The sequence below is a fragment of the Oculina patagonica genome, chromosome 12 (assembly GCF_052425735.1).
Source record: "Oculina patagonica isolate OP01 chromosome 12, crgOcupat, whole genome shotgun sequence".
NCBI classification, from domain to species: Eukaryota; Metazoa; Cnidaria; class Anthozoa; order Scleractinia; family Oculinidae; genus Oculina; species Oculina patagonica.
Genome location: NC_135769.1, coordinates 24061104 through 24084979, shown reverse-complemented (window position 1 = coordinate 24084979; position 23876 = coordinate 24061104). Strand labels below are relative to the sequence as shown.

Sequence of the window (23876 nt, the reverse complement as noted above, 5' to 3'; positions counted from 1 at the left end):
GTTAGAATGATTTCCTCAATGTAAAAAAAATACTCGCTGATCTCCACATGCTAAGGGAATCTCCCTAAAAAGAAAGTTTTTTTATTCTTAAAAAGTAACGTTTTCCTTTGCTGTGCTGCTCGTGTAAAGGGGTGGTTTTATTAGGCAAAAAAAAAAAAAAAAAAAATAGAAAAGAAAGTGAAGAATCGAAAAGTGGAAACCCGAATCATGGCTTTCCAAATACTAAACGTTTATAACAAGACTCCTTCTGAGTTCAAATGTGATTGATTTAGATATTAGTCACTTTAAGAAAAGTTATTCACATGATAAGGCAAGGTACAAATCTCGTAAATAAAATCCTGGACCACAAGGTTTGAAAAATCGAGTTCTTGTGTTTCGTCTGAGAAAACAGTTTATTAAAGATAATTTGCTACTGAAGAGCTGGAAGAGAAATGACTTCTTGCTTCTTGAAAAAAATAACGAACAATAATAGTGAACTTGTAAACGAACGGCAAAGTTCTTATCCTTTCTTCGAATTGTTCGAAGACACTTCAGTATGTTCTGTGCGAGTTGGGACCAGCAGATAAATTACGTGTCACACATTTGACACTTTGACAAAAAAAAGAGAAAAAAGGATATGCCCGTTGACAATATTTTCTTGATTTAACGACCTCGGCGTTTATTTGACCCGGTGTTTGTTTGACTACTGCGGTTTATTCACGCGCAGTGTTTATGAAGCAACAGTTTTTTGTTCATGATTTTTGAGATATATATCTTTTCATTATACCTACAGCTCTAATAAATGCTTGAAGAACTTAAAAACTCCATTTTGGAGACTGGCATTGACTCGGTATTTAATCGAGAAAATAGGGTACGTCTTGAAACCTTTTAATTAATATTAGCTAGAACTTGTATACTAGAAATTTTAATAATCTTTAAATTTACTTGTCTAGTATAAACTTACGATTGAAATATATATATATTTGGTTGAATGTGGAACTTTCTATTGCAAATATTTTTTTATATAAATATACTTTAGATGTATCAATTTGATGACTTTTGAAAGATGTGTATTTAAAGCAGTGTTTTAATTTAGTAGATTTGTGTACAACATTTATTAAGTGCGTTTACATTGCACTGTATGCTCGTATTCTAGTATGACCAGTAATACGACACAGTGCATTCAATACTTTAAACTTAGGACGTTACTACAGTACTGTGCTTGTATTCAAGGCTTAGCTATGTCACAACTGTAATTTGTATTCAAAGCTTCACCAAATAAATTAAGTACTTTAGTAATAGTGCCTAATAGAGTGCGCTTGCATTCCAGACTTACAAAAATATAGTATATTTTTATATAGATAGATATTGTAGTTATCTTAAAATATATTTCTGTTTAGTGTGAAAAATATGGATTGAACTATACATTTTTGGTTAAATGTGGAATTTTAGATTTCTAATATTTTTTTATATATACATAGTTATAATCGTAGTATTAAAATAAACAACAGGGGCGTAGCCAGCTTTTTGAAAAGTTGTAGGCCTGGTCAATCGTAAGTGTTGCTCTTCGAGGTGTTAGGGCCGGAGGAGGTCCGCCAAGAAAGGTTTGGTTGGATTAAGACTCTCGAAAATGCCTTTTCCTTCATTTTGTTCTTATCTTATGTGTATTTTACAGCACCTTAATTATAACAGGAAGTAACTGCGCCACTTTTCACTCAATTCAACATAAACCGTATACTCGTCCTCTCTGGCGGATGCAATTGTGCGTTTGTCTGTCACCTGACTAGTCTAGAAAGCTCCCGAGTTTGCATTTCAGTGCTAGATGTGCCTTGATCTCATCGCGAAAGGGTAGTTGCGAATATATATTCAGTAGAACCCCAGTAACTCGAACTAAGGGAAACCAAAAGCAGTTCTGTACAGCCTTGGGATCGGGGATCACAGCCTTGGGATCGGGATCGCAGCCTCGGGATCGGGATCATGGACCCGGGATCCCGGGTCACAAGTCATGGGATCCGGATCGGCCAATCAGATCGGATCAGAATGGAATCAGGGATCAAATGGTGCCACATTTTAGGGATCAGGAATCAAAATTTAGAGCTAAAATTTGGGATCAGCGATAAAAAAATATACCTGGTTACGACCCTGCCAAATTGGATCGCAAATGATCCCGGGACAGCAAATGATCCCAAAATTGAACCGCAAATGATCCTCGGACCGGAAACAGTCGCCTAACCGTAAAAGTTGGATATGCGTGGACTAAAGAATTTGGACAGGGGATTTAAATTTATTTAATCCATTTCTTTATTAATAATACAACAATAAGAAAAACAATTAACGCGAGAGAATGTGCCGTATTTGAACGATTTACTAAAGTAAATTCAAAACCACAACTGTATCAATATAGCTGATAAATATGCTCCGATTAGTAACCTAAAACGTGACATAAAGTTTAACAATCCAACCAACAGAAATATGAACTCTCTCCAATCAAGGGATGATTTATTTGCGGCGAAATGCTTTAAGCTGATAGCCATTCACACGCAGTCACGCAGCGTTCATAGCGACATTATAAATGTCTAGACGTAAAGTCTGGAAGAAAGTTGAGTTTTGTTGCTGATTTCTATCATATCAATCTCCAACTCTTGTTATCGAGCTACTCTCTTTCGAAATCTGTGGTTATTTTTTTCTTTAAATGTCTTCATCAAGTCACTGAAATAAATTCTGACACAGGCAACTAAAAATTCTCTCAAAAACTGACTTCATTTTCGCGTAGCTTTCAGTACAGATTAATTGACAGTAAGAAATTTGCACGTGCAAAAGTTGACAGCTCTATGCGTGCGGTATGCAAATAAATTTACCCAGCTCAGAGACGCTGTAACCGTTTACTGTATTTCATTTTATATTTGCAAGAACGAATTGTGAAGGAAAATGTGTTTTCAAATAACGGTTTCAAAATCTGTCATAAACTCCAAAATTCGCATGTAGAAATTTTGCGCGGAAAAGGAGGAAAAGGAGGCTCGGGTCTACCGAGGCAGCATTGCCAGGAAGTGACTAATTAGACAGCAGAGGCGTCTTCGAAGATTCATGTTTATTTTTTAGGTGCGTTTTCTAAATGAAAAACTTAGATAGCCACATGTTAATTTTGTTATTTCGCGGGTTATTTTCACCGTTTTTAATCGTTGCGTTTTATTATGCCTGAGGCACTTGGTCTTTTATAAAAATACATCCATAGACGATTCATAAAGTCCACGCCATTCCAAGTATTCTGTTGTATCATTTACACAAATCATTTCCGGTACTGGGATCATTTGCGGTCCAATTTGGGATCATTTGCGGTCCCGGGATCATTTGCGGGTCGGGATCATTTGCGGGCCTGTACAGTTCTAGTTAGCAGGGTTTCAAGTTATCGGGGTTGATTGAATATTTAACTTGCCAAGTTAATAATTGATAGTTTACTGATTTTTCAGCACTTCAGTATAAAACAGTACAGTGCATATTGAACTAATCTCGTCATAAACTCTAACACAACTATACATGCTTATGATAAGAGTGGGAAATGGCAGTCAAATACGCGATCTGTTCATTGCTCTAATCAATGGGCACCATGGCAAGTTCCAAGAACTGGAATTCGAGTTATCGGGGTAAATTTGACCCAAATATCTATCAAGGGAAACGAAATTTGGTTCGAGTTAGCGGGGTTTTCGAGTTATCCGAGTTCGAGTTAACCGAGTAAAAACGACTGAAAAGTGAGATCAAATCCAAGGTTAATGGAAGCAAGTTCGGGTTAGCGGTGTGTTCGAGTTATCCAAGTTCGAGTTACCGGGCTTCAACTGTAATGCTATGGTACGTTACAAATTGTTTTGTATTTCATCTTGAAAGCGTTTCAGCCTGAATTTTACTAATTGTACCTTTTCAAAATACGAGCGGGTCGAAAAATTTGTAGGCCCGGGCCTACGGGCCTATAGGCTGGCTACGCCCCTGAACAACAGTTTTCAAACAAACAACTTCGGAAATGTATATCTGTAACCATAGTTAAGGGTTACAGGAAATTAATTTTGAGCCCCACTTTGCATTTCCAACAAACATCCCAGGCACTTTGCGTTACGGCCAGGAGACTACATCTGCTTATTTACACATCACTGAAAAGCAGCCGCGAGTGGCCTGTGCATGTAAAGGGTAAAGTCTGTGTCCGAGCCAAGTAGCCCATACAGCGGGAGTTCATCCCGGTTTCTGTAGCATTAAGCGACTAGGAGTATTGCTACTCCCCCCTGGATGGGATGCTAGTCCATAGCAGGGCTACCCCCCAGCAGTAAATTCGCCGGTACCCATTTATACACCTGGGTGGAGAGAGGCACTGTGAGAGTAAAGTGTCTTGCCCAAGAACACAACGCAGTGCCCGGGCCAGGCCTCGAACCTGGGCCGTTCGACTCGGGAGTCGAGCGCGCTAACCATTAGGCCACCGTGCCTCCCACATAGCCTGTGAATTGGGGCCTGCATTTATTTTCCTATTCTATTCTCGAAAAGGTCACGTGACAGTAGGGTTATGCGAAGGGCCTATTCACCCTTACAAGAAACCATTACAATACCACAACTGCTTTAATCTGTTTTCGATACCTGCAAAATATGGCAAAAAGTGACCAGTAAAACAAATGAAACAAATTAATTCTTGATCAGTTCTTTATTTTAACCAGTACAGCACTCAACTCTTTTTACACAGTGAGAGCCAAGTGTCCATGTTATGGAATAAAGGTAGAGATTATAATATATGACTTGGTTCCAATGGGAAACGTCTCCTTACAGGTGTCTGTAAAGAGAACTTTGACTGTGATATTATAAATTATTTTAGGTTTTGAATAGTTTTCTTTCAAATTGGTGCCAACTGTTGGCACTACTGATCATTATTAGATTTTCTTGGTAATTCTCAAACTCATTAAAAATTCATCAAATGGCGGTGGTTTGGATACCCGATCTTAATTAGCATAGATCTTTACCATTTTAATTCTCCGTTTACACCTTGGTTTTTGTTTCGATTGAGAAGATATATCAGACACTCGAGACAGTGTTTCATCGGCTATCCAAACAACTCAAATGTCGTCAAAACTCATACTTTCAACTCTGTAGTACTAATGTAGTACTAATGGCTTATGCTGTACTCATGTGTACTATGATTCAGAGCTTGCTAAGAGCTTTTAATGTTGCCATAGAAACAGGGTTTGTCATCCAACTGCCACCATCAACAATCAATGTGTTGGCTGTGATGAAATCTGAAGCACCGCTGGCAAGAAAGAGAGTAGCATCTGCCACATCTCGACGAGTCCCGAGTCTTTGTAAAGGGACATTCTTGACATAGTTTGGTGGAACGCTTTTGCCACCTGTGAAGAGAATTATTTTCTTTAGAGTTTAAATACTTGGTTCCTATAATAAAATTGACTCAAGGTTATTGTGGAGTAACAGAGCAAAAAAGTGACAGCGAGGTGCGTGCAAACATGTTTGATTTAAAACCCCTATCAAAAAACTGTGTAAAAAGGCTACATAGAGCATGTCAGATAAAAGTAAATGCCTCAAAATACTATAATAATTGAATCAACACTGAAAAACATGTAACCTAACATTCCCCCCCAAACAAAAACATCTGTTTGAGCTTGCTTTGCACTCCCAATTCTTGGTTTTCATGTTACGTCATAAAATTCTGAAATCAAAATTCACTAGGCCTGCTAAATTTTCGTTGTCATTAGGCGAAAGATAAACTAAAAATATAATAATATATAATAATTTCCAGATCAATAGTGTCATTCGTTTTTAAAACAGAGCATTTTGAATATTTGAGTTCTCCGTCGGTCGTATGTGACATCAAGCTGAGTGCCGTGACATAGCTGTTTTGTTTGAAAAAAGGCCTTTCCTTTCCATTTTGTGCAGATTGAACATTTCAGATATAATAAGTGGTGTTTATGTGAAAGTGTACTAGCTCTTAAGCCAAGGATAGCCGCTGTTGTAAACAGAACTGAGTTCCAGATGGTTTCTCTGACATCACGGGCGACGGCGGCCATTACTGTGTCCCCCGGAAGGACACAGTTATGGCGTCTCCATACTAAGCTTTATAAATTTGCGTGGAAAGGTTTGGCAAATAACTCGCGAACGGTACACCGTACAGACCCGAAACTAAATTGTTTATCTATTTATCATCTATAATATTTGAAATTCATAGCTTCTGTAGTTGAATGGTTTCGAATTTATTTTTTGATTGCGTGACAGTGAAAACCAGCAATAGCAGCAAACATTAATGAACTACAAAAAATACCCCCCCCCCCCCCCGATATCCTCTACCCTTAAGTATCCCTCTGGTTTCCAAGTCATGATGTGCAGTCTTTAAAGAGCCAGCATCAATACGAAGTGACTGTCATGAACCTTAACAATTGTCCTTCAGTTAGGAGACAAACAAAGCATCTTAAATTTAATGCATGCTAGGTGTATAAATGGGTACCGGCGACATAATGCTGGGGGGAACCCTGCAATGGACTAGCATCCCATTCAGGGGGGGGGGGGTAGAAATATTCCTAGCCGCTTAATGCGACGGAAAACACGATAAGCTCCGGCAGTGTGGGCAGCTTGGCTTGTGGCTTCTCCTATAAATAAAATTTAAGGAGGCCAGATTTTGTGGTTCTTTTATCCTACCTAGTCTACGAAAACCCTCTGTGTCTCTCACGGCTCCAGGTGAAACACAATTAACACGCACACCATCTGGACCCCATTCAACTGCTAGATGTCTCATCATACCCTCTAAAAAGCAAAGTAAATGTATGGAGCAATGGTTAGCTCATGGTTGTTAGAGTATAAACACATGCAATGAAAGGTACTGTATGACATAAATAAGCAAACATTTTTTGCTGTTTAACTGCGCTGCGCAGTTCTTGCTCTGCAAACGGGTTTTTTAACTGCGCTGCGCAGTTCTTGCTCTGCACGTCCTTTTTTTTTTTTTAACTGCGCTGCGCAGTTCTTGCTCTGCACGTCCTTTTTTTTTTTTTTTTTTTTCTCAGTGACCAGACTGATGCCCCCGCTCGGCCAGGCTGGGGTCACGCAAGGTTTAAAAGCTAGAAAACACTTACTAATGGGAAATTTTCAAATGCTTTGGTCTTAATAAGCATGTTTAGCGTGAGATGTCCGATTTTGAAGCGTTTTATTCAAACAATATTCTAAATTTTCATGCCTCGAAAGAAAAATATATTTCAGCGGGCCAGAATCTCCGATTAAATACCATTACGTTGGTGTTAAAAAATGTGCTGACATGACAAGTTTCACTTTCGATCGGCTAGACCTCGAGTCACGTAATTTTTCAAAGCTATTATCAGCAGCTACCTTTCAAATCTTTGCGAATCCATTAATCTTTACTTGCAAAATTCAGTGTGAAGTATTTTGAAGCGTTTGAGTCAAAGGAAATACTTAAATTTCACGCTTTAAAAAATACGCTTTAGTGGACAAGAATTTATATTTATTAACATTACGTTTTTGTTCTGGAATATGCTGGCGTTAGCAAATTTTTACTTTACCAAGGCACTAATCGGCAAGAATCACGCAATGCTCTGAAAGGTTTAAATCTGCTACAAACGGAAACTAAACAAATCCTCTGGTCTATACTTAGCATGTTAAGTGTGAAATGTTCGTCTTTTTAGCGTTATTTATTTTTGGAGCTGTGTCATCTTTTGGATTTCTGAAATCTGATGGAAAACCACTAAGACAAACATGCCCTGACTTGCAAGGGTTACGTCATTGGTAAATTAATTCCCCGGGGAATTCCCATTCAGCAAAACACAGGTCTGGTGTTCTTCTCAATTTGGTTTAATTATTTGCTCCAATATTCCATTTTCGGAGCTGGTTATTCAATCTTTAAACGGTAATTCAATACAACACTGGATGCTGATTTAAAAGATTTGTTTCACGGATCAGGATCGTGGGAATTAAATTTGACTACCATTAGCATATAAGAAAAATATTTAATTTCGGACGGAACTAGTCAACCATGAAATGTCACGCAAGGTGTTTTCTTACCATTTTGTTTGTAAGTCGCAACATTGTTCGACGCAGGTAAAGGGGATAAGGAGGGGGGGGGGAAGGGGTGCATTTTTTGTTCCCCCCACATGGCTCCCCTAAAGTGCTCACGAGACCAGCGCAGTTGTAAGCTCTAAGAGCTCTTGTTTTTTTCTCAGTGACCAGACTGATGCCCCCGCTCGGCCGGGCTCGGGTCACGCAAGGTTTAAGAGCTAAAAACCAGCTCGGGTCACGCAATGTTTTAAAGCAGGAAACCACTAACTTATGGAAAATTTTCTAATGCTTTGGTTTTTACTAAGCATGTTTAGCGTGAGATGTCCGATTTTGACGCCTTTTACTCAAAGAAAATGTTAATTTTTCTTGCTTTGAAAGGAAAACATATTTCAGCGGGCTAAAATCTGTAACTAAATACCATTACGTTGGTGTCAAAGAATGTGCTGACATGACAAGTTTCACTTTCGATCGCCTAGACCTCGAGTCACGTAATTTTTCAAAGCTATTATCAGCAGCTACCTTTCAAATCTTTGCGAATCCATTAATCTTTACTTACAAAATTCAGTGTGAAGTATTTTGAAGCGTTTGAATCAAAGAAAATACTAAAATTTCACGCTTTAAAAAAATACGCTTTAACGGACAAGAATTTATATTTATTTACATTACGTTTGTGTTCTGGAATGTGCTGGCGTTAGCAAATTTTTACTTTCACAAGGCACTAATCGGCAAGAATCACGCAATGCTCTGAAAGGTTTAAATCTGCTACAAACGGAAACTAAACAAATCCTCTGGTCTAAACTTAGCGTGTTAAGTGTGAAATGTTCGACTTTTAAGTGTTATTTATTTTTGGAGCTGTGTCATCAAGAGGATTTCTGAAATCTGAAGGAAACCACTGAGACAAACATGCCATGACTTGCAAAGGTTACATCATTGGTAAATTAATTCCCCGGGGAATTCCCATTCAGCAAAACACAGGTCTGGGGCGCTTTCCATTCGACCAAAAAATCCGGTAATTTCGGAACAAGGACGAAAGGTACAGAAATTTCCTGGGAAAGTTTCCAGAAAATCCGGAAAGTGTTGACTTTCCGAAATGCGAACCATTCAACCGAAAACCCCGGAAATTCCAGAAGCAAAATCAAATGGAACTGAAAGTTCCCGGAAATTGTTTTCCAAAATTTGGGTCTACCTTGCGAGGTTGTCCTCTTTTCCGGAAATTTTGGAAAAAGCTACCATTTTACACTCAGCCTAAGTTCCTTCGGCAGAAAATTTAGCGATTTGTGCAGCTGAAAGCAGCTATATGTGTTAAGGAAGCATTCTTGAAACTCCAAATAAAAAATTTAGGTGAACTCGGTTGTTTTTCGTTGTTGTTTTGCAGGCGCAGCAAAGAAATGTACAAATATTTATAACGCGCGTGCAGGCTCGTTGCTTGTAGTGTGCCTTTTGAAAGGTTCCTGTATTTGTGGCCACGATTTCATTCATGGAGTTTATTTTCAGTGCTCGGAATGCTTTTTATTTGCAAAATTATCGAGTTATATGTGCAGGAAACCAGCCACAGTGCATTATGTTAATGCACAGTAGAAATTTCCTTATTAGACGCACAACCTGATCATATGCAAATTTTGTTTTGCCTTCAGTGCAGTCAACCGGAAAAGTTGAAAATGCTGTTCCATTTGCCACTGGAATTTTCTGGAAACGGAAACCAGAAGGTTTGGTCGAATGGAAAGCGCCCATGGTGTTCTTCTCAATTTGGTTTTATTAATTATTTGCTCCAATATTCCATTTTCGGAGCTGGTTATTCAATCTTTAAACGGTAATTCAATACAACACTGGATGCTGATTTAAAAGATTTTTTTTTTCACGGATCAGGATCGTGAAAAAAAATTTGACTACCATTAGCATATAAGAAAAATATTTAATTTCGGATGGAACTAGTCAACCATGAAATGTCACGCAAGGTGTTTTCTTACCATCTTGTTTGCTAGTCGCAACATTGTTCAACGCAGGTAAAGGGGATAAGGGGGGGGGGGGGTGCATTTTTTGTTCCCCCCACATGGCTCCCCTAAAGTGCTCACGAGACCAGCGCAGTTGTAAGCTCTAAGAGCTCTTGTTTTTTTCTCAGTGACCAGACTGATGCCCCCGCTCGGCCAGGCTGGGGTCACGCAAGGTTTAAAAGCCAGAAAACACTTACTAATGGGAAATTTTCAAATGCTTTGGTCTTAATAGGCATGTTAAGCGTGAGATGTCCGATTTTGAAGCGTTTTATTCAAACAAAATTCTAAATTTTCATGCCACGAAAGAAAAATATATTTCAGCGGGCCAGAATCTGTGAATAAATACCATTACGTTGGTGTTAAAGAATGTGCTGACATGACAAGTTTCACTTTCGATCGGCTAGACATCGAGTCACGTAATGTAAAGGGAATCCTTTGGTCTTTACTTAACAAATATATTGTGAAGTATTTCTCTCTTAAGTGTAATCTATTTTTTGGCTGTACCATTGAAAGGATTTTAGAGATATAAAGAAAAATTCCCTTCACAAACATGCCCTGACTTGTAACGCTTACGTCATTCGGTATGCTAGGGAAATTCCCAATACCATTACGTTGTTGTCAAAGAATGTGCTAGCTGACATGACAACTCTCACTTTGACAACTTTGCGTATCCTCTGATCTTTTTCTTCTTTTTTGTCTTTACAAATTAAAGACTGTTAAGTGTGAATTATTCGATTTTGAAGCGTTTGACTCATGGAAAATGATAAATTTCCACGCTTTCAAAGAGAAATATAATTCAGCGGGACAGAATCTGTGAATAAATACAATTACGTTGGTGTTAAAGAATGTGCTGACATGACAAGTTTCACTTTCGATCGGCTACACCTCGAGTCACGTAAATTTTCAAGGCTTTTATCAGCTACCTTTCAAATCTTTGCGAATCCTTTGGTCTTTACTTCAAAAATTCAGCGTGAAGTATTTTGAAGCGTTTGAATCAGAGAAAATACTAAAATTTCATGCTTTAAAAGAAAAATAACCTTTAGTGGGCAAGAATTTACATTTATTTACATTACGTTTGTGTTCTGGAATGTGCTGGCGTGGTAAGTTTCACTTTCACAAGGCTTTGATGACGATAGGCAAGAATCACGCAATGTTTTAAAAGCTTTAAATCTGCTACAAATGGAAACTAAACAAATCCTTTGGTCTTAAACTAGTATGTTAAGTGTGAAATATTCGACTTTTTAGCGTTATGTATTTTTGAAGCTGTGTCATCTAGAAGATTTTTGAAATCTGAAGGAAAACCACTGAGACAAAGATGTAAGGCTTACTTCACTGGTAAAATTAATTCCCCGGGGAATTCCCATTCAGCTAAAAGCAGCTCTAGTTTTCTTCTCAAATTTGATTTAATTATTTCCATTTTCGGAGTGAGTTATTCAATCTTTAAACGGAAATTCGATACAACACTGGATGCTGATTTAAAAGATTTTTTGGTTTCATGGATCAGGATCGTGGGAATTAAATTTGGCCAGCATTAGCATAAAAGAAAAATAATTAATTGCAGATGGAACTAGTCAACCATGAAATGTCACACAAGGTGTTTTCTTACCATTTTGTTTGTCAGTCGCGACATTTTTTGACGTGACGCTGGTAAAGGGGATCGGAAGGGGGGGGGGCGGTTCATATTTTATTTCCCCACATGGCTCCTCTAGGGTGGTCACGTGACCAGCGCAGTTTTAAGCTCTAAGAGCTTCTTGTTTTTTTCTCAGTGACCAGACTGATGCCCCCGCTCGGCCAGGCTGGGGTCACGCAAGGTTTAAAAGCTAGAAAACACTTACTAATGGGAAATTTTCAAATGCTTTGGTCTTAATAAGCATGTTTAGCGTGAGATGCCCGATTTTGAAGCGTTTTATTCAAAGGAAATTCTAAATTTTCATGCGTCGAAAGAAAAATATATTTCAGCGGGCCAGAATCTGTGAATAAATACCATTACGTTGCTGTAAAATAATGTGCTGACATGACAAGTTTCACTTTCGATCGGCTAGACCTCGAGTCACGTAATTTTTCAAAGCTATTATCAGCTACCTTTCAAATCTTTGCGAAGCCATTAATCTTTACTTACAAAATTCCGTGTGAAGTATTTTGAAGCGTTTGAATCGAAGAGAATACTAAAATTTCACGCTTTAAATAAATACGCTTCAGCGGGCAAGAATTTACATTTATTTACATTACGTTTGTGTCCTGGAATGTGCTGGCGTTAGCAAAGTTTTACTTTCACAAGGCACTGATCGGCAAAAATCACGCAATGCTCTGAAAGGTTTAAACCTGCTACAAACGGAAACTAAACAAATCCTCTGGTCTAAACTTAGCATGTTAAGTGTGAAATATTCGACTTTTTAGCGTTATTTATTTTTGGAGCTGTGTCATCTATAGGATACCTGAAATCTGATGGAAAACCACTGAGACAGACATGCCCTGACTTGCAAGGGTTACGTCTTTGGTAAATTAATTCCTCGGGGAATTCCCATTCAGCAAAACACAGGTCTAGTGTTCTTCTCAAATTTGATTTAATTATTTGCTCCAATATTCCATTTTTGGAGCTGGTTATTCAATCTTTAAACGGTAATTCTAGACAACACTGGATGCTGATTTAAAAGATTTTTTTTGTTTCACGGATCAGGATCGTGGGAATTAAATTTGGCCAGCATTAGCATATAAGAAAAATGTTTAATTTCGGATGGAACTAGTCAACCATGAAATGTCACGCAAGGTGTTTTCTTACCATCTTGTTTGTCAGTCGCAACATTTTCGACGCAGGTAAAGGGGATCCGAAAGGGGAGGGGGGTGCATTTTTTGTTCCCCCCACATGGCTCCCCTAAAGTGCTCACGAGACCAGCGCAGTTGTAAGCTCTAAGAGCTCTTGTTTTTTCTCAGTGACCAGACTGATGCCCCGCTCGGCCGGGCTTGGGTCACGCAAGGTTTAAAAGCTAGAAAAAACTTACCAATGGGAAATTTTCAAATGCTTTGGTCTTAATAAGCATGTTTAGCATGAAATGTCCGATTTTGAAGCGTTTTACTCAAAGAAATTTCTAAATTTTCATGCGTCAAAAGAAAAATATATTTCAGCGGGCCAGAATCTGTGAATAAATACCATTACGTTGGTGTAAAAGAATGTGCTGACATGACAAGTTTCACTTTCGACCGGCTAGACCTCGAGTCACGTAATTTTTCAAAGCTATTATCAGCTTCCTTTCAAATCTTTGCGGAGCCATTAATCTTTCCTTACAAAATTCAGTGTGAAGTATTTTGAAAAGTTTGAATCGAAGAAAATACTAAAATTTCACGCTTTAAAAAGATACGCTTTAGCGGGCAAGAATTTACATTTATTTACATTACGTTTGTGTCCTGGAATGTGCTGGCGTTAGCAAATTTTTACTTTCACAAGGCACTGATCGGCAAGAATCACGCAATGCTCTGAAAGGTTTAAATCTGCCACAAACGGAAACTAAACAAATCCTCTGGTCTAAACTTAGTATGTTAAGTGTGAAATGTTTGACTTTTTAGCGTTATTTTTTTTTGGAGCTGTGTCATCTAGAGGATTTCTGAAATCTGATGCAAAACCACTGAGACAAACCCTGACTTGCAAGGGTTACGTCATTGCTAAATTAATTCCCCGGGGAATTCCCATTCAGCAAAACACAGGTAAATTTTTATTATTTGCTCCAATATTCCATTTTCGGAGCTGGTTATTCAATCTTTAAACGTAATTCAAGACAACACTGGATGCTGATTGAAAAGATTTTTTTGTTTCACGGATCAGGATCGTGGGAATTAAATTTGACCAGCATTAGCATATAAGAAAAATATTTAATTTCGGATGGAACTAGTCAACCATGAAATGTCACGCAAGGTGTTTTCTTACCATCTTGTTTGTCAGTCGCAACATTGTTCGACGCAGGTAAAGGGGATAAGAGGAGGGGGGGGGTGCATTTTTTGTTCCCCCCACATGGCTCCCCTAAAGTGCTCACGAGACCAGCGCAGTTGTAAGCTCTAAGAGCTCTTGTTTTCTTATAGTTTTTCACCACGTAGGGCATATAACTGAAGGTCTTTGAGGCCCTTCCCTACTCCATTCTAACTTGTGCTTCTCTATGAAGCTAGCGCCAGTTGGAGCCTGTCTCCTTTATCTCTATTTTCACTGTTTGTTGCTAGCTGTTCCCTGGCTGAATGTAATAACACTACTTTGTTGAGGCAGTTCTTTCATTTCCAATAGTTTTTAGTAGAGTCTAAAGATTTTCACTAAACTGGAGAACTTCAAACCCATACCCTATGCTGTGGCATATACCTATATAGCCCATATTATGGCGGTAACCCCCCCCCCCCAAAAAAAAAATAAATAAATAAATAAATAAATAAATAAAATAAAATAAAATAAATGGGATTATGTATATACAAGAGAAAGGCAAAAAAAAAATCAAACCACAAACAATTGAACCGCAATGAAATATTATATTTTTTTTAACTTACCAATTGCAGCTTTGGCACTACCAGCATGACACTAAACAGAAATATAATAAATTAAGACTAAACAGGATTTTAACACATATTTTTGGCTGAATTTGGTCAATTTCAGGGTATCGCTCTTCCCACCCCCACCCCCCCTGGGAACAAGGTTGTGGTTAATGAATCAGCAGTTAAGCTTTCTGTATCTTTTATGTTGACAGGGTTGGGGAGCAGCAAGTGTTGAACAGAAGGAACCTTTTGCAGAAAAAATAACAAACTTCTTGTTACGTGGATCTTTTTTAGATTGGCTACTTTGCTTCACAATTCTTGAATTATACACCAATCAAACTTGGATAAAGGTAAAGAATCAGATCCAATTGACGCGTCAGTTAACCCATCAGCCGGTGTGTCACAATCGACAGTCGGCCGACGCATTGGCGACTATTTTTCTTTACATGATTTACATGTCGGTGACTTTTTCTCCCTTGAAATTAATTCTTACAATTGTGGAGTTAGGCGTTTTCTGTCTCATTAATTAATTTTTTTAAAATTCCGTAATCATTTGATACATTTTAGCTGCAATTACGGCAGTCTGATGAATGCTTTTGTCAATGTCATTTTGTTTTCGTGCAATAACAACCTAGTCCCCATGCAACTTTATCATTCAGCCTGACTGGGCACTAGCCAGGTAAGTTGACTTTATACTAACCGGTAGGTATTATTTACTGATTTGCGATTGTTTTAACTCTTTATTGGTCGACACACCACCGACGCGTTGGTTACTGACCTGCAAAGGGCGTCCATTGTAATGAAGGGTGGCTGTGATGTTAATGATGTTACCACCTCCGTTATCCTACAAACAACAATGATTAAATACACCATCAAGATGAGCTGGAATTAAATGAGATAACTAGCTTATAACTATAGCAAGTAACTAACAAACTCCAACCAAAAAACAAATAAAATTTGACTACAAAAGAATAAAATTAAACTACAAAACAATTAAACTATAAAATAATACAATAATTGAAGGCGTAAGCGCAAGAAACGCACTTTGTGTTTTGGCCAAATTGAAAATTGTCACAAACAACTCCAAATTTCGCACGCAAGTTCGTTTACGTGTGCTCAACACTGCCCTGTATTTAATTTTGCTGGTCTTTCCTTCGTTTTCGAAAAATAACACATGCAAAAAGACAAGGTTTTTGCTTGCGCGGCGTCTTTTGACTTTTCTTTTACAAACGATAAACAAAGGAAACCTTTTGTTTCTCAAGACGATGAAGTCAGCTAAATTTTTAGGGTTACAGTCCTAGCCCTAACGCAAAAGGTAACCCCAAGGCCGTAGGGTCGGGGTTAGAGTTTCAGATTAGGGTTACAGACTTAGCCCTAACGCAAAAGCCTAGCCCTAACGCAAAAAAAAAAAAAAAAAAAAAAAAAAGGTTTAACGCTAACCCCAAGGGATTAGGGAGTTAAGCCATTTTCAAGTTAAGTTTAGGATCAGAGTGAGTCAGCCTCAACCTTTTATAGATCGCGCATTTAATGCAGTAAGCTTTCACGCCAGTTTGCTTGCAGCTAGCTTTTCTGCAGTCTGTTTGCAGTTATCTAGTTTTTGTTGTTACGGGCAAGACTATTTTACTCTGTTACCGTTAGCTGTAATTTGCCGAGGTGAAAGTGAAGTAAAGACTGATTGTTGATTGAATACGTTTGCTCGTGTTGTCACATTATACTAGTTTTGCTTTCAGTTGAGTGCCGCCGGCTTGCTCTCACTTCTATCTCCACTCCTTACATCATCACACATCTACAAAATCCCGCGAAAACAAGATAAACTTATGAGGTTTTCGTTCGCACGAATCGATAGATTCGTTGATGAATATTTAATGAGACACAGAAAATATTTTGCGAAGGGAAGGTGCCCTGGGGAACATATAAAGAATTTTTTTTAAGTCTAAAACCAGGTCACTTCTCGGCAACTTTGTCGCGGCAGTACCCAAGCGGATCCTGCAAAACTCGCGTTGACGAAGTTCCCGGCAAGAAACCTCTTGTTTTAGACTCTCTATGCCGCCAGGCTCAAAACTACCTCGGTTTGTGCAACGTTTTTTCCGAAGCGCTAAACAGCGCTGTTGTACAAAACAAAGGCAGAAACATCACTCAGTTCTTCGAGCGATGCTGTAAACTTACGGGTATTCAGACTTAATGATGTCCTTCAACCACCTGGCAGCAGCACTTACGCTAAAACTAACCAAAGGCTTCAAATGATTTTCAGGAACAAACGGCCATTTTTTTTTTTCTCTTTCCTCTCATGTGACGCCTATCAGGTGACATCGCGTCACAATGTGTTCAGTCCAGTCCTTTTCTTAAAGCGAATCCTCAAAATGGTGGATAGGAACTAAAATCATGGCTCTGACACGTTTTTCAACCTCCCCGGACAGTTAAATAACGCTAGAAGGAAAGATTTACACGCGATGTGTCGAAAAACTCATGCTGCTGGCTGACTGTGGAGAACGTAAGCTTTGCAAAACGCCTTTGTTCTTTGCATACGTAATTTCTAAGAAACGAAGCTAGATTCAGCGAATTTGAATACAGATCAATGTTAAGCACACGTAAACAAACTTGCGTGCGAAATTTGGAGTTGTTTGTGACATTTTTTTAATTTGGCCAAAACACAAAGTGCGTTTCTTGCGCTTAGGCCTTCAATTATTAAAAATCTGTGGCCCATGTGCCTCAGCCAAAATGGAAAGCACCCATGATTTAAATCAAGCTGCATTTTAATAACAGTCCGACCTCTATTAAGCGGCCACCCTCAGGACTTTGCAAAATGGCTGCTTAATAGAGGTTCAATATAAATTGGATAGGAATTGCAGTAAACATGATTTTATTAAAACTCGTGGAACAAGAGCATTTCCAGCTCATGCATAGTTCTAGCTCTAACACAGAGGGCACGTAGTTAAAATGTACAGTATTTCTTTGGGTTAATAATGTACAGAAAAATATGCAAAACATCGTTGACAAGTTCCTTTTTGGGCCTTTTTGCGTCATCAGTTAGTATGTGAAAAAATTTTGCTCAAGATATTTCACCATTTCGCTTGGAAATATAATTTGCTGGCCACTTTATGGAGGTAAAAAAACATATATTAAAATAATACACTTGCAACAGCAAAAAGGTGGCAGGCCGTTGAATAGAGATATCAAGTACAGCAGTTTAACGACAAATAAATCGAGACTTTGGAAAGTGGCCGCTTAATGGAGGGTGGCTGCCTAATAGAGGTCTGACTGTAAGTCACTTGGACCATTAGGCAATCGCAAGTTCCTAACTGTAAAATGTTTTTGTATTAATTTTCAAATGATTATGGTATGCTCATGTGATGTTAAAGATAAGAGAAAAACAAAGTGACTGGGAGAGATGTACAACATTGGTCACATATCTTCACTTTAGTCTACATTAGGACTCTAGAGTAATACACTTGAATCTTAATTTCCATACATTATCTTTTTAAGAATGATTTTCAGCAATATTAATTTGAAGTAAATTATATTAAATGATATCATCTGTTAACTTACATTCACCAGGTACAAAAAATTGTGTTTCCATTACTGAACTAACAAAAGAAAACTCACCTTAAAGCATTTGTTGTAGATAGCTTTGCTTACATTAAAAGTTCCAAAAGCATCTATATCAAAAACTGTAAGAAAAAACTAATAGTTATTGCAGTAACTCCAGTGAGTGATAATGGCAAAATGCAAGCCTCCAGCAAATTCAAATAACTAAACCCTGTGGCTTAGGGAAAAAAAACATCAGCAGATAAAAGCCCTCTAAGAGAACATGTGGTAAAGACAATGAAGAGAGAGGAGTTGTTTCTTTAGGTTTATGGGAGAGTACCTTATTGGTACTTATTTCGCAGATGCTAAATTTCGCAATTTTGAAAAGACAGTATTTACCGGTGTTTCATTTTTGCGATTTGGAAAAAAAATATTACAAACATTGAAAATATGTCAAAAAACGTTACTGAAAAAATACGTTTCGCGGGTCTTCATTTTGGTTGACCTTCAATGCACTCTAGTACGCCTTTTAACTGTTAACATCTCTTTGTGTGGGAAACACAATTTGCACTTAAAATTGATCACTTGTAATTCAAGTGATCTGGTTGCATTGTCTGGTGGTCAGTAAAGTTACCCTTGGTGCGGTCCACTCCGGGTTCGAATCCACAATACCACGTTTTTTTTCTTTTTGTTTGTTTTTTCTTTTTTTTACATTTTCTTTTTTAATAGTATTTTCTTTTTCTAAGTGTCTATTGCAATAATTGCATTTAGCTCAGCATGCAAGTTCTGAGAACTCCATTTCAAGTTCGTAGTTTGGGTAAAGTCTTGCAAATTTCTTCCATGACAAACAACCTGGAAACGAAGACATCAAGACCTCAATGTCCACTTGTTTTAGAATTCAAAAGATGTCTTTTAATCGTTAACGGAGAAAAAACATTGCCTCGAAAGAGTCTGCAACAGATGCCATTTTCTTTGTTTGGACATGAGAAAACGAGCCTGCAATGTCGTATATGCTCTGACAACGTGGTAAAAAGAAAAAATCAGTGTGTACACTTGTAAGAGTACAAAAAATAAAAACAAAGTTCTTACTATATGAGTATTTAGTGCCTTTCGAAAAAAATTCAATGTTCCACATGTTTCGGGCTCAGCCCTTCTTCTCCTCTTTTACTACGTGTTACTACAGAAAATTCAGACGTGGCGGTCAGCAGTTATTCCAAAGAAAATCTTATGGACTTACTAACAGACCCGATGGCATAAGCACATACTGACGAAACCATGCACCAAAAAACCCTGGCACTCCAGGTTTGTATGGGTAATCAAATGGTGACGAGTGAAATTAGGAAATAATTTCACTTGCATTTTGTCAAAATTCTTATAATTTCCCGAGCCTTTTTGACAAAATGCAAGTGAAATTATTTCCTAATTTCACGAGTATAACATTTGATATTTTCATATTAATATCATAGGTGACAAATTACGCTTGGAATCTTACGTTTTGACTGGTATACTGCATCGCGAACTCCGAGCGTGAAAAGTTGAAAGCATACATTTTGCTTAAGTTCGCAAGTTTTTTAGTCTTTGAAGAAAACCTTTGTTCGATTCCTTTCTGCTATTGACAAAAAGTTTCAAATATAGCTGGCTAAGATGAAATTCAAACGAAAATATACAAAGTTTAAGCTTTAAAACATCTTTTATCCCGGACGCCATCTTGTCGCTAACTACGTTTCCATGACAATTTTATAATTTCACATGTGAAATTATAAATTAACGTTAAAATTTCGCGCCAAAATTAAGGAGTAATTTGTCACCTATGATATTAAGGGTTTAACATGGGGCTAATCCCCCATCCGGTATAAAAATATCAATTTCAGAAACCAAAAACCTGGCCCTGTCTCACAAATGGGGGAAATAACTAGACAAGTAAATCAAATTATGTCGATCCAGCCCAGGATTTTTTATCCAAACCATGTATGCCGATCCAAACAGCCAATGATAATAATTTTACTTTTATTGAAATCTCGCTTCAACAGCCACCTTTCTACAAGGAAAGTTATTTATTCCCTGGGTGGCCCTTGTAGATCGCTGCATTACAACTGTAATACTGTCAGCAGATATAAACTTATGACAGAAATAATAAATAAATAAATAAATAAATAAATAACTACCTGTTTTTATTCCATTGTAAGAGAGCTGACTTGCAGGACAAAGGAAATTTCCTGCTGCTCCTAATAAGGCAAGACAAGACAAGAATCAGCCAGGAAATGGTGGACGGGGTACAACCAATAATTTTTTTGATGATGTAAAATTAATGTTGCTGGGCCTATATACAACTTCATAAGGCTGCTGTCAGGTTGGGTTTATAACAGGAGTAGCTTACATTTTGTGTGATACCTAAAATCTACCCAATATACCTAAAATAAGAATGCTGCAAGAAAAAGCATTATGCTCTTAATTACAGATAAATGAAAAGGTTTTTACACTTTAAACTTGATACCTCTACCAAATTAACCCAAGTAAATTACGTGTTAACATACGTATACCCAATTACATCTCCAGTATATTGAATATCCCAAACCACTGGCTATGGCCAACACCTGACATGTTTCTACTAAGAGGTAGGAAAGAGGGACGTTTATAGTCATGATTGAATTATATTTAAGATAAAAAAAAACAAGCTGAAAAAGTAGTCAGGCCCTTTCAATCCTAATTGTAACTTTCCCCATTCATTTTGTATCCCAATTTATATTCCAAACTGATTTCCATATTGCCTTACCAACATCACCTCGATCCTTGAATACTCTTTAGCCCCACGGATAACTAAGAAAGAGGGCTTACCATTAACTAAGATATCTATTCTTGAAAAATGTTTCAGTGCCAAGTCTACAGCAGCCTCGACTTCATTCACCTGATGACAAACAAATTAAAGATGTGGTTAAAAAAGCTGAATTGGATTTACTGCTATTTCTTACAATATCTGCACCTAGAGCTTAATGTATTTAGTAAAACTGAAATTTAGCAAGAATGAAGAAGTAATTGTCCAAAAGTTAATTATAGAGGTGCAACGGCTAAAGTTTCTACTATGTACAGTATATTAAACTCAAAATATTTTATTGTGCTATAGTGTCTTGGGCACTGATGTTTCAATTACTAGACAAAGTTATCGCATGTAACAAATCATTATTTATAACAAAATGGGTAATTGGGTTTGTTTCTGTGGAGCCTACAACCAGAAAATTTACCAAAACATTCATGGCTCATGAGTATAAAATATTTTGTTGAGATCCTGAACTGAATGGAGGAATTTTTAAGCAACAGTGTAACATTGAATGAAATGTTGTCGAGATATAAACATCATTAAATCTTTATTATCTTTATTTATTGCAAATTTTATATGTGTTTATATATCTGAAAAACAAAAGGGGAAATAAAGCTTGTTGTTGTTGAAAATATTCTTTGATTATTGGTTTTGAGAAGAAAACAGACATTTTTTTCTTTTAGACTGATATTTTTTTGTGTAATCACATTGTAAGTTTGAGGATAATTTTTGACAGTGATAATTTTTAAAATAAAAATAATTGCTGGTTTACTTTAATTTTAACTTTAGTCTCTTCACTGTACCTTTCTTACATCCACTTTCACAGGAAGACATTTCTGTCCTGTCAAATCTTCTAGTTTCTTAGCTGTCTGAAAGGTGAACAACATGATGGTGGTTATTAATGAGATACACTTAATATTCTTATGACTAGTAGTCAGAGCGATTTTCACTTGTCGTCTTGAGTGTTGAAAGAGGGTAGCAAAGGGTGTGTCTCGATCCAGTTTCACACACAAGTTTTAACCAAATTTAGCGTCACGTATGCTTGAAACAGCAGAATTCACGAATCACATGTGTTTTCCAGCTATTTTTATGCGTCACAGTATAACGCGTCACAAACTAATTTTTGCCCTTTTCGCATAATTTTTGCCCTTCAACGCACAAAGCATTTGCTTCCCTCTTGAAAGTAATTTGTATTTGCTTTGTTTTTCAATAGTATGCATGTACGCTTAGTGATTGATTTAATAACCTTATTTCAGACACTTTCCCAACCAATCGGAAGTAAAACTAAAAGCAAACATGTGTTAACATGCATGTTAATGCCAGCTATATATCTTTGCTTTGAGTTTTGATTAGTTCACTGGATTGTCTGTTTCCTTCGTGACTGGCCAGAGTGATTACTATACAACATTCTATTGAAAATCTCTCCATTCTACTAACACTGGGAATTTGGGTACCTTTTGAAGCCTTTCAAATTTCCGGCCCACAATCACAGTTGAGCACTGGTGTCTAACAAAAAATAATAATAAAAACAAAAATTACAAATCTTTTTAGAAATAGTGACCAGACTGACTGAAATGTCAGAAATCAGGTGAAATTTCAAAACTTTCCAAAATTGTAATTCAATTCCTTGAGTTCAAAATTCTGTATGATGAACCTTTCTTGGTAAAAAAAAATTGATTAACATATTTGTGATATATTTCATTAGTTATTAAATTCAGTGTTAGTAGTGAAACATGAAGTGAAAAGCATTATCTGCTATTTGAACAACTAGCCCAAGATCACTCATTGCCCATGTAAAAATCATTGGGGACATAAAGTGATGCCTCAATATTACACATACCAGTAAATAATACATTTGATGTTGTTCGAGAAAAATGTCCATAGTTCCCCACAGAAGGGAATGGAAATTCCTGGGGGGGGGGTTCTTGAAAATACCAACAAATTTAAAGAAATGTATGAAGTGTAATATTTTTTATTGGAATTTCCAGAGAGGTGGGGGGGGGGGTCTATAGGGGAGGTATGGATAATTAATGGAACTACACCATCTAACCTTAAGTAAAAGAGGGGGTACTCAGGTATGTTTTGGGTGGGTATGTTGGGTGGGTATGATGCAGGTACTTTAATGTAAACCTTCACTGGGACGTACTTCCTCCATATTCGCATCGAAATTATATTTCTTTAACTTGAAAATTAGTCTTTCTTTTATTCATTGATGAACCCAAGTGTACAGAAAAAATGGTTTGATTACTTTTTCACTTGTTACATAAGTTTTGCTGGGGGACCAAATTCGTGAGGCCAGACCAAATCTGCTAGCGGATTTGGTCTCCCCCCAGACCAAATTTGCTAGCAAACATGGTCGGGAGGACCAGATCTGCTAGCAGATTTGGTCCGTTGGACCAAATTCAGGAGGGACCAAATCCGCTAGGGCACTGGGTCTCCAAATTAAAGTAGCACCCTGTTTTAGAAATGATAATTTGAATCTCTCGTGCGTTCAAAATATCATACCCACGACGAACTAGCCTACCCTATTCTAGAAATTTTCTCTAAAATGGATACCCCTTTCTAGATCGGGAGCCCAAAATCACGACCCGTTGGGCGGCAAATACCCGTATAGGCATTTTTGGGAGTACCCCCGCCCCACCACCGGGTGAAAACCCAACCAAAGGTTGTTCTTTTCTTGGAGTCCGAGAACTGCTGGCAATGCCATGAAATCACTGAGCTTTTTACTTTTTGATATGGAGCCATGAAGCTCTGTATTTTTTTAGACTGAGCTCCGTATCGACCTAAAACCTATATAAGACATAATTTTTCCGAGTCTCTGCGCGCAGCGCGCTGCGCAAGATTTGAATAAATGCATCTTTCGGCCACATACCTCATCAGAACTTCAGTAATAGTAAAACCAATACCCGAACCACCTCCAGTGATGAACGCTACCTTCCCGGAAAGAAGATCTGGACGGAAAAAATAATCATAATGATCCAGACATGCAATGTCAGCTTCGAGCACTTCGTCCGCCATCTTGA

At 37.6% G+C, this 23876-nt stretch overlaps 1 protein-coding gene across 1 annotated transcript; it reads right to left on the bottom strand.

Moving 5' to 3' along the window:
* Positions 1-4172: 4172 nt before the first annotated feature.
* On the bottom strand, positions 4173-23871 carry LOC144632316 (peroxisomal 2,4-dienoyl-CoA reductase [(3E)-enoyl-CoA-producing]-like). Its single transcript, XM_078490937.1, has 10 exons — positions 23726-23871; positions 22308-22359; positions 21657-21722; positions 20874-20943; positions 20204-20263; positions 18117-18181; positions 15292-15357; positions 14529-14559; positions 6652-6756; positions 4173-5351 (listed from the first exon to the last, which is right to left on the bottom strand). The coding sequence occupies exons 1-10, from the start codon at positions 23869-23871 to the stop codon at positions 5149-5151; spliced, it is 864 nt and encodes a 287-aa protein (XP_078347063.1). The 3' UTR covers positions 4173-5148.
* Positions 23872-23876: the final 5 nt, after the last annotated feature.

Coding starts and splice junctions, on each gene's coding strand:
- LOC144632316 (XM_078490937.1), bottom strand. CDS start 23,871: ATGGCGGACGAAGTGCTCGAAGCTGACATTGCATGTCTGGATCATTAT. Junction 21,723..22,307: donor AATTTGAAAGGCTTCAAAAG/GTACCCAAATTC, acceptor TTCACCTTTCAG/ACAGCTAAGAAACTAGAAGA. Junction 20,264..20,873: donor AATAGATATCTTAGTTAATG/GTAAGCCCTCTT, acceptor TTGCCTTATTAG/GAGCAGCAGGAAATTTCCTT.